This window comes from Melanaphis sacchari, unplaced genomic scaffold (assembly GCF_002803265.2).
Source record: "Melanaphis sacchari strain LSU unplaced genomic scaffold, SCAv2.0 Contig26_pilon_pilon, whole genome shotgun sequence".
Lineage (NCBI taxonomy): Eukaryota > Metazoa > Arthropoda > Insecta > Hemiptera > Aphididae > Melanaphis > Melanaphis sacchari.
This window is the reverse complement of record NW_020271143.1, coordinates 87,167-103,196: the sequence shown is the minus strand read 5'-3', so window position 1 is coordinate 103,196 and position 16,030 is coordinate 87,167. Positions and strand designations below refer to the sequence as shown.

General features: G+C 26.2%; 1 protein-coding gene across 1 annotated transcript; it reads right to left on the bottom strand.

The window, feature by feature from the left end:
- Nucleotides 1-6,813: 6,813 nt before the first annotated feature.
- LOC112595350 (pre-mRNA-splicing factor CWC22 homolog) lies at nucleotides 6,814-15,980 on the bottom strand. The gene is made up of 3 exons (XM_025340506.1): nucleotides 15,457-15,980; nucleotides 9,948-10,991; nucleotides 6,814-7,024 (listed from the first exon to the last, which is right to left on the bottom strand). Exon 2 carries the CDS (start codon nucleotides 10,977-10,979, stop codon nucleotides 9,963-9,965), a length of 1,017 nt encoding a protein of 338 aa, XP_025196291.1. The 5' UTR covers nucleotides 10,980-10,991; nucleotides 15,457-15,980; the 3' UTR covers nucleotides 6,814-7,024; nucleotides 9,948-9,962.
- Between the last annotated feature and the right edge of the window lie 50 nt (nucleotides 15,981-16,030).

Sequence of the window (16,030 nt, the reverse complement as noted above, 5' to 3'; positions counted from 1 at the left end):
TATTTAGTTGATTTTTTACAGTATTATTTTGTTTTCCAGTATTCAGTGATCGTTTGACATTTTGCTGTCATCATGTAGTGTATATTACAATATATTACGGTATTTTAGATATAAGATATAAAATTATTTTTTATTTAATTTGTATTTATCTTTTTTAAATTAAAAATTAACACATTTTCATTATTTTAAGTGTATAAAATCTTCCAATTTTTAATTAACAGCCGATTGACGATGAGTGATATAGGTATCTACTTACTGATAATATACAAGTTGTCTCTCGTCTGTATATAAGCAGTGGATGATGATGATGCCCGACAGCAAAATGTATACACTTGTATTTTAGAAGTATCTTGGTTAATGTACGGCGTTTATCCATGTATAAGTCTCTCGTAAAAAATAGCATAATAGTGGTACCAATAGTTACGCTTTAATTTTATTAGTTCTCAAATGTAGGTATTTATAAACAAACGTGAGAAAATAATATAATTTTTTTATCAATATTTATAAAAAACAGATAGGTAAGAGGATTCAGCCTATTTCAATTATTTTTCTGTTATTCGTATTAAAAAAAAAAAAAAAAATTCAAAATTTATAATTTGTATTTTTATTTTGGTATGGCAAATAATTATAATAATAATGATAAATTTAAAAATATTTACTTGAATTTTTTTTTTTTTTAGTGTAGTTACAATAATTTTATATAATATTGAAAACTTGACATACATGAACGAACTAACCAATAAAGCTTATTTTTGATCTTTTAGTATTAAACTTTACTTAGGTTCTAATAAAGTAATAAGTATTTTTATAATGGAGTTGTGAGATGCGTATGCTTCAGGGAAAATACTACAAAAACATTATTGTAGACAGTATACATTTTGCACTGTACAAAATAATATTTTGTATTTGATGGTGTAAACGGAAACAAATTTACTTTTCGTAGAAATAAGGTAATTAGATACCTATTAAATGTATAAAAATAAAATAGTCGGAAGTACAACATATAAGGCGTGTTATTGATTTTTATTTTTTTAATTTATAGACACCAGTTAATTCATAGAATTTGTCGTTTGCGTTTTATTTTTTTGTTACCTATTTTCCTAAAATTTTTTTAGGTAAATATTATTATTACCTACCAATGATATTATTTATATTTCTGCAATTATTATTTTTTATGTTTTGTTTTAAATTTTTGTATTGTTAGCAATTTCCGATTTCAATATTTAATAAGCAAATTGAGTGTATTTGTATATACAGTCGTCACTCGTTAATTCGAACCTCGATGATTCGAAAAACTCCATAAATCGAACTAAACGCTAAGTCCCCTGAGAAAACCTCTATAATTAGAAGAAAATGCATGTATTTCCGGTCCCCTCAATAATTCGAAATGTCTGTCGGTTGGATACACTCTACAATTCGAATTTTTATTCCATGAACCTCTATAATTCGAATTTCCTTAAATGCGATTATATGTAAGTTCATATGTATGTACAATATACATACTTATAAAGATTATGTACAATCTAAAACAATACTAATAATGATGGTGGTTAAATATTATCGTAGTTGATAAACGTTATCGTACCTTACCTACCTAATCTAAACTTTTGTCAGGATTACGTCAATATTTTGAGTAATCTGAAATGAACGAAAAAAGATGCGTTACAATTTTCAATGCTATCAATAAGTTAGACAACGCTATGAACCAAATTGTGGCCACTGGCCTGCAATTTATCACAAAAAACAGATTTCTTTAATATGTAAAATATAATAATAAAATAAATAAATATCAATTAATAATTATAAAATATAATAATATGTAGGTATGTATGTATATTTTGTATAATAAATAGATGTCAAAATAAATGTAATAGGTATGTACACACATACAATAATTTTTCACCTCTCTTTGATTCGAATATTTCGAATTAATTATTTTCCCTCAATTATTCAAACACTCGGTAAATCTAAAACCTCTATAAATCGAAATTTTAACTTGGTCCCCTGAATTTCGAATTATCGAGTGATTACTGTATAAAAAAAAATATCTCTATTACATTACATTTGAAAGTATGCGTTAATTAAAATAGTATCCAATATCATTAATAATTAATGAAATAGGTTATAAGCACAAAAGCGTGTATATAAAAATGTAATAAGCAAACATAAATGTAACATGTTATATTTTATACCTGTCATATTTGAGTATGAACTAGAATTTAATGTAAAAAGATACTTAGTGGGTGATGTCTAATAAAACTTCAAGGGGGAGGAGGTGAAAAATCTACGATCAAATTACCAGCAATATTATGACTCGAAAAATTATTGTTTTTGTGCTCTTACCGAAGACAAATTGTTATACTTCAAAACTTAAAATATTCATTGTATAAAATTATCATTTATTTTTTATATTAATAACATATTAAAAATAATTTAATGAATTCTCGGGGCCTAGGGTGATGAGATAATGGCAATCACACTATATTCACTATTGTTTTAGCTTAAAGGCTGTTACCTGTTACTTATTATAATTTATAACAGGTCTGAAGTTTCCTTTACACTTACAATTATTATTATAATAAGACTTCATAATACATTTTGGTTTACCCACCCAATCAAAAATTTAATTATTTATTATTTAGTCTAAGGTTACTCGGTCAGTTATAATTTATGCAAATATCTGGAATTAATAATTTCGAATTCAAATACGTGTGTACATTTTGTAGTCTCGACTGGCGGGCGGGACAGCCAGACAGACATAAATTATTGGTTTCTGTATTACTATATTATTACTTTATACTATATTATACACAACATGTGAAATGCTCGCAGAGTACTGTAAGCTTCTAGGCAGGAACTAATCGTAAAAACGGAAGTTAGAAAATCTAGAGATCAGATTGGACAGTAGACACCTAAACCAATAAAATCCACCTAAGTACTATGTAGGCGTACAAATATGTATCAATGATCGTTGTAGAAAGTAGAAACGGACGAGCAGAATAATTATTACGGTCGAGTGGCTGCAAGTGTACAGGACGTTTGCCGCAAAATATCATGAATACACCTACATGGACACAAAGTGGCGGAGTTCCCGATGTATTTTTCTCCTTTTTTGCAATATCGTAGATCAGCGGTCGAGTTAAGAGGATAACGCTAATTTCACAAAAAGTAAAAAAAAAAAACCACCCGTTACTCAGCCTCCGTACACAGTTTTTGAGGAACGCTGTCTGTTTTCGCGTCTAGTCCTCGGATATCTTGGTTCGCGTCGCAGTAAATATAATAGTTTAATACTCACGTTTCTACAGATTTGTAGGACGCTACGCAAAACGAGCTCTGTCTTGTATTTTAATGTAAGTCAACAATGACACGGAAAATATGTGCTCGGCTTCGACGCGACGGTTCCGATAATAAATTATTGTACTACGCAGTACGCGGTAATTCATTAACGATGATCGTAGGACAAAACCAAATATAAGACATTTATAATAATAATTATTATTATTGTTATTATTTTTTTTTTTTTTTTTGAATTTCCGATTATTTATCAGACCTATATTTAATTTGATCTACACGGATTACCCGTAGAAAAACCCACGATAAAGACGTGGTCTGCAGTCTACGCTCTGCACAATTGTGTATATAATACGTACAAGGTACAACATGTTGTTATTGTGGATTTGTGGAGTGTACAGGCGTATTTATTCGACAGTCCGTGTTTTTATCTATAAATAAATACGCACTCGTTTGTAATTTTTTCTTTTATTTTTATATCGAATGAAGTAAAAAATATTTTCATTAAAATTAATTTTTTTTCCTTGCAGTAGATTTTATCTTGGTTTTTTTTTTTCGTTTAATAAAATCGTTCTTTTGGTTTTTGTTTTTTCCGGTTACCTCTGACCAATTACTACTTATCTCGTATTTTACTAGTACACAAACACAACTATCTATTGATTAATAATTATTGATTACCTATCTATCGCCCATGTCTATTGAATGGAACGTATATCAGGTACCTTCTATAAAACCTATTACCTACTTAATGAGAATTAGTTTTATAGTTTTATACCTATTATTATTATTATTTACAATATAGTGGTGATGTGTGTTTTTTTTTACTAAAAAAGCAGTGCTCTTTTAACAGTGGTATAAAGACACAAACGTCAAATAAAATCACAATGATAAATAATATAGATGTAAAAAATAATCAAATTTGAAATCTTAACCATTATCATTAACCTAATGTGAACACACACATTTCTATATAGTAAACTATTGAACTCGACTAAACGATATTGACGGTATGGGTAAGGTAATCAAAATTGAAACGATTGTTAACCACTAGAAAATCACGCGATTTGATCTATCTCGGTGCTGGAATATTTTTCAAGAAAACACGTTTCAAGGCGAGCTGTATAGGCGCCTTAAATCTAAAATGTAATTATAGGTAAATAATAACAGTAATACAATTGACTTAATTCTACAATTTTAAACAGTGCACACAGATGTCCGCTAAGCCATTAGCCAAGTATGCTTTTAGCATAAATTAAAAAAAAAAAAAATGTAATCGACACGTGCGTATTGTAAGCATTAAGTAAGTGATTAAATTATTGTAAATTGAGAACTTATACAATCTGTTAATATAAATATTAAATTACAAAAAACATAGGGGAAAATAATTATATTCAGTAGCTTGTAGACGTGAGGAAAGAACCATCCAATAATTGCACTTTAGCGTGAGTTGGTATAACTCTTTAATAAGGTATTATGAGTAGCTTTTGAATTTAGGATTATTAAGATTTTTGAATCTAGAGTATTGTAACTTAGCTGTTTCAATGAGTGAAGGATATGATTTGTATGGGGAAAATAATTAGTTAATTATAATTTAAAAATTAGATTTTCTACATGCATGCGTTAACTTTTATAAAATAACGGAGGATTATTGCTTAATACCCATGGAATCAAACTTCTTTGTTTACTAATTTTAGTATAATTTTTGAGTATTGGTCAATGAATTGCCTAGAGTACAAGACTCGAGTTTTAAAAGACCACATCTCATATTCTAGCACCAGTTTATAAACATTTAGCCTATTTGGTTTAGAAGTAAAAGTTCTTACTTAAAAGTCATTGGCACTCTATATTATTATCAGAGATGGGTGAAATATTATTTTAGGAAAGACGAAATTCACCTTTTTGTTTAAGATAATAGATGAAACTAAAATTATATAGATATTTTTTTTATTTTAACTTGAACAACATTCTGTTTTTATTTAAATGAAAGAAAAAATAAAAATAAAAGACAATTTTATTAATGAATTAACAAAATATTGAACTAATATTGATAATGAACATAAAAATAATTTACATCGCAATTGAGAAACAACATTGTTTATCTATCTTGATTCTTGATAATATTTTATCAGTCCTATTATAGTAGGCAGGTACTGGATACAGTCATGTACAATGTTTTAAATTATACAATAGTATAGATATAACTGTGTACACAAAGTTATATTTTATAATTTTTACTATTTAAGTTATAGATTAAATTTAAAAAATGTTATTCATAAATATAAATAAAGTACATTTTAACATTGATTATAGACATAGTGTTGTCAAGTAAAATCAATTTAATTATATTTAACAATACTCAGTTCTGTAGCCCTTGCTTACATAGGTGGCGACCACGGAGGGTATGTAAAATATGAATTTAATAAATATTCAACTTATATATTTGAATTATATTATTGACTTCTGGTGGTAGAGAATAAATAGTGGTTAATCAATAGTTTTGATAATAAATTATTTTTGAATACATATTGTTCAAATTTAAATCAAGTATAGGTGTCTGAAAATATACGCATTTTAAATAAAAACTAATTAAATTATAAATAAATGTTTAAAAATGATTAGCTTGATGAAATGTCGATTTTTTGTAATGCAACAGTACATATACTTATGAGCATTGTGAAGTTTATTTAAAATAAACTTGCAAAATTTGATTGAACTTTATACATCTTAAGAACAAATTCATGAAAGTCTACCACTTTACATCAAATATATTTTAACATATAGAAATACAATATATAAGGTACCTTCCTTAGGTCTTACAGTTGTATTTAATTGGTAAAACAATAGTAAGAATGAGGTAAAAATATATAAATTTTAAAATAAAACATTAACACTCACGTGTAAAGATCACAACAAAAATGTTTTATAAATATTATTTCAAACAAAAAGTACAAACACATCCATATTAAATAAAATTTTAACTTTTTGTACAGAAAAAAAAAACACGGAATATTATGATAATTTATTTAATAATTTAAAAAGAAAAACACTTCTAATGTAAGATATTTCACTAAAAATTCCTAAAAAAAAAAAATTGAAAATGTCACTTATACAACTTTTAATTATTTACACGTCTTGTAATATAAATTTTAAAATGATTGCTTATAAAATTAAAAGAAATTTATCAGCAGTACACTTAAAGTTGTTTATTTTTAATATTAATGATAAACTTTTTAGCAATTTATCAACATTTTTCAGTAAAATAATCATGGTGTAATAAGCAAATTATGAACACTGACAACAGTATTCATTTTACAATTGGAAATGCCATTAAATGAAGTTCCAAGTTATTCATTAAATAAAAAAAATAAACAATGACAATATTACACATACAAACCAAAAATATGCTTAAAAATAAGTACCAAAATTATTTTATCCAATTTTTTTAGATATATAAATACAATTTAATTTTGTTTAATACTATAAATTATAAGTAATCTTTCAACATAAATTTTGTATAAATTCTACATAAAAAAATGAAGAGTTTTCGTGATGGCCATTTGGCAAAGTACAATTAACATATATAAATTTCCAAATATTTACTACAATCTTTATTTAAAAAAATTATAAATAATTAAAAGGAAAGAAACAAAATAAGAATATGTTAACTACTGAGCACGGTTATAAAATATCAGTAGAAAGTCAATGCAAGTCTAAATGTTCTTCATTATAAAACCTGTAAGAAAACAAAAAAATAATTAATAAAATATAAAAAAAAAAAAAAAAAACACCTATCAATAAATGTTTAATTATATTTAATGTTTAATTGTATTCATAACAATAATTGCATAAGTATACACAGAGTAAAAAATAAAAATTATTTTATTTTTAACTTTTAAACTAATTTCAGTTCCCACTAAGAAAAATATTAGTAACTTTTGTTAAAAAATATAAATAGAAATGAATATACAAAATGAAAGTAAAATACTGTTACAGAAAAAGTAATTTAAAATTAACATTATTATATTATGAATTATTATTTTTTTTAACAACTTGCAGATTAAACAGTAATAAATATAAACATGATTTGTTAATACAATAATACTTTCAAGAAATTGATGATAAAAAGCACAGTTAAACTAAGCAATACATTCTTAGTATGTATTATATTATGATGTCAAATCTAAATAATATACAACTTGTTAAACTTAAGACGTTAAGAGAAAAAACTTGATAGGTAGGTACTCTGTAAAATAATTTATTATATATTTATTAGATGAGCAACAATAATTAAAATATTGACATTGGTTTTTATGCATAATTTATTGTATATAGGATAATATTTATTATTATTATAATTAACAAAAATATTATAATAAAGTTATGGTTGAGGTTGATATATAATAAACCGATAATAATTAATACGGTAAAACCTCTATTAATGGACACCTTTCAATTGTAGACCCTTCCCTATAGTGGATATTTTTAAATTTTCCAGCAAAAATGTATGCACATAAAATGAGTTATAATATAGGAGTTAGTAATGGACACTCCTAATAGTGGACGTGAACACTAAAAACTGATATCAAATTTAAAAATTACCTCTCATAAATAGACACAATACATGTACAATATCAAAAATGTTTAAATAATTTTTTAATTCCCCAAGACTGTTCACTATATAGAGATTTCACTGTAATATAAAATGACACAACATCTTGCAAATATAATATTTTGTTTAGAAAAACTAATATATATAATTTAGGAATTTGATTAAATAATAAGTGATAAACAAAAACAATATGGTAAGAAATTGGATCATATGATCCAAAATGATAATTGTTAAATGATAATTTTAATTATTATTTTTAAATTTACATTAAATACTCTCATATGTTTTTTTTGTTTATCGTCACTTTTTGAGGCAGTAAAAATGCTTAGATTTTAAACTTTCATTTTTTGTATTCAATGATAATCCATTGAAATCAAACACTTACCTTACACTTGATACCTACTAATGTAAAACAAAACATTTATCTTCTTTCTTTTTAAATTTATTTATTATTTTGTATGTGTTCCCTAAGGAACAATAAAAATGCTTAAATTTGCAACTTTAATATTGTTTCGGAAAGTACATCTAGTTGATACTTTGGATGATCAAAAATAAAAAAATATTTAAAAAACTTAATTATTTTTCAGTTATTTGATGGTAAAATTTAGTCGAAGTTATATATTTTTATGTTAATTAAATTGTTGTAGATTAAAAACATTAGTTGTAGAAAATAAGAACTTACACATATGTTATTAATTTTACTATACATAATGACATTTTCATAAGTAAATTAATTGTAAGATACCACCTATTTATAGTTTTATAATGCAAACTTCATATAATAATAAAATATCATGTAAATATATATTACTATAATAATTAAATATTAATAATACAGTAAAACTCGCTTAAGACGTTCTTTAAGGGACTAGCTTTCTAGAACGTTTTAAGCGAGAAAGCGTCTTATGCGGGAATGAAAACATAATGAAGTGATTGATATATGGAATTAATTGTTTTATTATTGTTTATTAAAAAAAATGATCTTTTTATGTTTGCTTACAATTTTAATGAATTTCAACAAGAAAGTTTTCTATTAAGTTAACACCACAACCCAACATTTCTTTGAAATTTTCTACTGAGGATAATATTTTTCGAATTTCAGATAGGTGTTTCAAACCATTTACAAAATCTCATAATATGATAGAGTACAGTAAAACTGTTAAAATAGGTATAGCGATAAAATAAAATGATAAGAACAAGCAAACAAGTAAAATTTCTATTTTTATTTTCACAAAACTACTAAAAATTATCTTGATCTGCTAAACAAAAGAGCGTTTTAACCGATGAGATAGAAAAAACCCAAGCGTCTTAAGCGAGTTTTACTGTATAATAAATGTATTGTTTTTGTAAAAAAATTAATTAAACCTTAATTACTAATAAAATAATAACTTTTTTTTTAAATTTTTTATTAGAAATTTCAACGATCTGTACATTTAATTAGTATAATAAGCTGAAAAGATGGAGAAATGTAAAAAAAAAACCTATATTGACATGAGTACATGAGTGAAGAGACCATCCAGCGACACTTCAGCCAAAATAATAACTAATTCAAATTTAATAAATCCACTAAAAGTAACCCATAAGACACCAATTATAAGGCAAAATAATAACTACCATTTTCCCATCCTATTATTCTTAATGTTATTTAATAAATATAAAAACATAAAAAAAAAAAAAAACCACTTGCAAATTTAAAAACAAAATTGTAAACATTTCTACTTAACTACATTTTGCATTACAACAATAATTGGCCAACATGTAAAATAAGTTTTACTGTTTTTTTTTTTTTTTTTTTAATGTTTATTTATATCTACTACTGATAGTAGAAAAATCAGTAGACAGTACTTATTTAGTCAACATTAATTATATAGCATTGCTTATCTGATTAATATAAATCAATGATGCATAATATATATATACACATAAATATATTTAAGAAAGAAATATTTATCTTTTATTCCTTCCATATAGATACAGAAACAAATAATAAAAGCACTTATAAGAATTAATTATGTCAGAGATCATTATTTTTTTAAACAATACTTACGAATAATGGCAAAAATTAGGACACAACTGTTGATAACTGGTCCACATTTGGTGCATTGTCATCAGCTGATGCACTAATATTATCAACTACATTGTCAGTAGCTTTATCGAGCTCCTTTTCGACTTCTTCAACAATTGGTACGTCATTGTTGGTGGTGATGGCAGTTGTAGTAGTTACAGCTTTTAAATCTGTTTCAACATGGTTAGTGTCATCATTAAGAACTTTAATAGGTTCTATGGCTTCTTTTTCTACGATTGATTGATCACCGTTTGTAGACTTGACTTGCTCATCAGTATCTCCATTTGGTGTTACAATATCATCTTTAGTTGCTACACAAAATCCAATATCATTATTTACGATTTCTTCCACTGACTCAATTTTTTTTTCATTGTTTTCACCATTGCTATTTTCCAAAGCTACTGGTTCTTGTTTAGGCTCATCTTGAGATACATCATTTTTCGGTTTTTCAGTTACTTCAGGATCTTTCATTTTAATAATTTCTTCTGCAATTTCAGGTTTTTTATCTTCAATTTCAACTGACATATTATCTTTTTCTTTTTCATCGTTAGTGACTGTAGGTTTTTCAACAACTTTTTGATTTTTAGAATCTTCAAGTGGTGCATCAGTCTTCTCCTCAACAGTTGGTAAATCTTTTTTTTCTACTTCAGATGGTGGTGACACATTGGTTTCAACATTATCAGCATTTAATGATGACACACCAGATAATTCTTTTTCCGTGTCTATTATTTTACAATCAACTTTAGTTTCGAAACAAGTGGTATCATTAGTTTCCTCTTTTATTTCATTTTCTCCTGGATTATCAACCTTATCAGAAGATGCGTTATCTTCAGTTTTAGTTTTTTTAGCTTCAGGCAATTCAATTGTTTCTTCAGTTGTCTTACGTTTTGATCGTTTTGGTTTTTCAGAAGTCTTTAAGGTTTTTTTTACAATATTTTCTGATTTTGGTGTAGTCACTACGCCCTTTGCAGCTAACCTTGAGCTTCTCCTTCTACCATTACCTTCTTGATCCATTTTGAATGGTGCCTAAAAAATATAAATAAATAATTAAAGAAAAGTAGTAAGTTATAATAAATTAAACATATTATTTTTAAACAGGTATCTAAATTAAATTATAAGAGTAAATATTTTATGTAACATAGGAATGTATATTAAATAATTCATAATATTTATTTTGTAAAACTACAAATAACATCGTTTTTAAATAATAATTAATATTATTTTTATTGTTGCCAAACTATACATCTTAATGATCCAATATCATAATATGATATCAAAGCAATATAATTGAAAATAATAAATAACATAGGTTATGTTTTAGGAAAATTATTCAGTAATTGAATAACAATGAAAAGTAAAACAAAATTTTATACCTAATTAAAAATATATAATTGACCAATTTCACTATTTTCAGGTAAAAATGAAAATAAATATTGTACTTAATACTGTATGTATTGTAGCTTAAGTAATTATGAATGATATATCCTTAGTTATCAAGGAGAAAAAAAAGCTTACAATCTAATATTTTAAAATATTGATAAATAAGAATTTTTAAATTTCTAGGATATCCAATCTTAATTATAAAATTATAAGTCAATTCAATCAGTAAACATTTAAATTTTCTACTAAATACTAACCCAAATATGTGGTGGATATAATAATATTAAAAAAGTATTAAATTAATTAATTAAATGAAAAATTAATTTACACAAAACTATTTTATACCATACTATTAGTAGAATTTAATAATAATTCCAAGTATTTAAATTATAAACGTTATTAAATATTAAATATATTAATACAATTTTCCAATAAACATTAATTTTTATCATTATTTATAATAACAAATTGAAATTCTATAACTTTTAATTGCAATCCACATAAAAAAATATTATTTTTATTAATGAGTTTTCAGGATTATATTTTATTTTTTTTTCAATATAGTACTTACTTCAATAATGAATTAGTACAATGGTGCCTAATAAAAACAATTTCATACAAATATTACTATTTTAATTTGTATTTTTTTTTTATATACTCAGAGAAAATAAAAATTTAATCAAGAAATTACCAATTTTACTTAGAACACGATTATTGTTATATGTATAAGACTATTAATTCTTATAACCTATGAATTAACTCTTACTATGAACAATAACTTTATAATACCAACTATAAGCTATATAAATATTTACTTGGTTCACATAATTATATAAATAGCTCAAAATTAAAAAGATGTAACCGCTTATTTTAAAAATTATAAGATCAAAAACAAAATTCTCAAGATAAAAATATTATTCAATTATCAGTATTCTCGTCAACATTAGATTATTATTGAATAAATTTAGGTTCAGTAAATAAAATGTTGAATGTAATATGGCTTTTAATCTATACTTACCAAAATATAATATATTATGTATAAGAAAAAAAATATTGGTCACTTATGTCATCAAACATAACTTGGATTTTTTTTTTCAATATAGGTAATAATTATATAATATGACCGCCATAAAATTAGTAGGTAAAATAAATTTGTATTAGGAAGTTTAAACGATATGATATAAATATGAAAATATGATGTAAACAAATAAAACTTAATATTAATTAAGTATATCAAATGAAATAAAATTGTATTGTTGTGATAAAATGTGTTTAGATAATTAATAGATTTAAACGATACAATAAAATTTATTAACTGTAGTAATAATATCATAAAGGATATAATTAAAATATTTAAGAATTTTTGCTTGAACAAATTATGTATGTGTTGATCAGAAAATATAGAAACTAAAAAGTCAATATTAAATGTGAAAAATTGAATTTTCATGTCAAATTTATCTATCTATAAGTTGAAGTCATTATCTGGTACCAACTGCCTATTGCGATTCCCTAACTTGAATATATGACAGATTAGATAAAGTATAAAATGTCCTGACTATGAGATAAATGATAGAATTCTACTTCTATAGAAAATAATGTATATTTACCCAAATGGCAAATACTAATAATAAATATACAATACACATTTTTACTAATACAGTAGAACTTCGATTAACCGTCACTGTCAGGACCGGGGCTATGACGGTTAACGGAAATTTTGCAAAAAAAAAAAAACGTGTACATACATATACACACATTTATTATATTTTTACGTGTGTGTACACGACACATAAACTACGAAAACACTAATACACACGGTACACACTTACACGTAGGCTGTACGTCGGTCACTGATTAAATTACAATACATACACACATAAATTTATAGTTCGTTTATCATGTTTATCGTTCATATTGGATATGTACATATTACAAACTATTTTTATACACTTTATAGTTACTGTGTTGGGCACCACGACGAGTTTATCACAATCGTCTAATCGCCTAATTATTTTTTTTTTCGGCGATGACCGATGACGGATAACAGAGAGTGACGGTTAATCGAAGTTCTACTGTAATTAAACATTTTTATTTCAAATTTTATTAATGTCTTAAATTCTCTCGGTAACTCGAAGTTTCGATATGTCAAATTTATTTTCAGTTTTTTGATACTTTAAGATACCGAGGTTTCACTGTATTTTAAAACTAATATAAAATTATAGTTAATTTATCGACAAAATATTAAGATTAATCAAATCACCATTCTGGTGCTTACATCCTTTTATTTGGAGCTGTCAATAAATTAAATGTAATTTTCAATTAATAATGGCATTTTGAAGAGGCATCTTTTTAAAGAAAAAAATTGTCTTAAAATACTTTAGAACCAATTATATTAATTTAAATTGTATACCTAATGTAATATAATTTATTCCAATAAATGGTGGACATACTCAACTTTAAATTAATATTGATTTGTTTATAGAACAGTTTATCGTTCGATGTATTTTCTGAAACGACAAAAACAAGACATGTCAAAACTAAGTATCTACCTATATAACATAAAAACACCTGGCTTAACGTATCAATTTAGCTGTGTTATCAATATCACCAATTTAATCATTATACCTACTAAGTTTATACCAAAAAATATTAATGCATACTTATTTGTAAAAATATTAATTTTAGGATTATATTAAGAGGTTTAAAATATAATACAAAAAATTTAATTTTTGTATGATTTGAAATAACTTTAAAATGTGTAAGGTGAATAAAATAATGATCAGTCAACTATTTTTTAAATATATTTAGTAGGCACCTACATACCCAATTTATAAATAAATTTTGAACAAGTCTTACATATTAAATAGTATAATTAGATTAAATCTTACATAACCTACCAGAGTAAGCCCATTGTTTTTATTGTCGCCTAATATACACTTTTAATCAGGTAAATTAAAATACTAAAAGCAATCAAATTTTTAAAATCTATTAAAAGAAGTATTTAAGAATTTTGATGAAATAAGTAATTAATAATATTCTAGTAGATTTCAATTTCAAAATATAAAATAGATAATTTAAATTAATAAAAAATAAAAATATTTAACTTAAAAGATAATTATATTGTATATTATTTCTGGCAAACTGAAGACATTTTCAGAAATAAATAACTTAACTAAAATTGTTCAAGAAAAATAATAAAAAATTGAAACAGGTAACGGTTGATACAAATACAAAACAGTATTCTTAAAACTAAAACATCCATAATATATACACCTAGGTGCTAAACAATAAGCATAGAAGTTAGCCGGGTTAACAAGTACGTCGTTTATCATGTCATGTGCTATACAATTATGGTAGGTCATTAACCATGATCTACCAGCAAATTTCCAGAGTTTAATAGATCTTAACTAATTGGAAATAACACGACTAACGATGTAGCTGTAAACCCAACTTAAATTTCACAAAAATACAGTTTATATTCAATATAACAAATATGACAGTAAAAAATACCTTCAACTATCTACTAAATACCTATGCAAAACATAATGCCAGTGAAATAATAATCAACTAACAGACAATCAATTGTCTAATAATCTACCAATAAAAGGTGCAAAGCATAAAATCACATAAACTCGTGATAATTGTTTATAAAACAGTCGTATTTTAACGGTAACTGGTGCTCATGTTGATGGCCATACGCATGGTCAGTACATGATCACAACAGACAATAGTCAAACCATTTTTCGAAAATCACTCAACTCGCTTACTCGCCGCCACCTGTCAACAGACAAGAGTCGTACGAGTACAACAACGCGCGCGTACCACCACCCCACCTCTCCTTGGTCACACCAACAACAAAATACAAGACAAGTTTGAGAGTTGAGACCATCACTTGCTAGGAACGAGAATTAACATCACAAAAATATTGTACCGGACGCCGTGTCTACTAAATCGATTTTCGACTGGACGACGCTGTTTGTACGACAATGACCACGGCGGCGGCGGCGGCGTTACCCCCCGCACCGTCGGGTAATGATCGCGGCAAGAAGACCGTACCCAATGAATTTTTACGTACGGAAATCGCATAGAAATAATCCAAAAACATACTTACGTAGAAAGTCGACGAACGATATTATCTGTACGATATAGTAACGACTGCGCCGACGATGAAGTCTGGATGGGCACGCGTAAAATTGCAACCTGTCGGCGACGGGACTCTTTCTCATCCACAATTGACCGTTTCGGCGGTAATCGTGTCCGCTATAGCTGTGACAACGCTACTGCTACGGTTACTTCCTACTACTACTATAACCGTAAAACGGGTAGGGGGGGAAGGACGACGACAATTTTCGGTCGCGTACAACACGTGCGATACGGACGGTTAATACTGAGAGCCCGGCGAATAGCAAACGACGACGTGCAGACGATCAAACGACAATAACTGGAGAGTGAAAAAAAATAAATACCAATGCGGTTGGCGATCGCCGAAAAGACGACCGGAATAGTACGTTAGCGATTTACACTTAACGGACTGCTGCTAGGACGCGACAGAACATGGATTAAACGAGTCACACGAGGAACCGCTTGGAATTGATAGTAAAACACTGAACAGTGAACAAAACGCATACGGCTCACGCAGCACGCACACACACACACACACACACACACACACACACACACACACG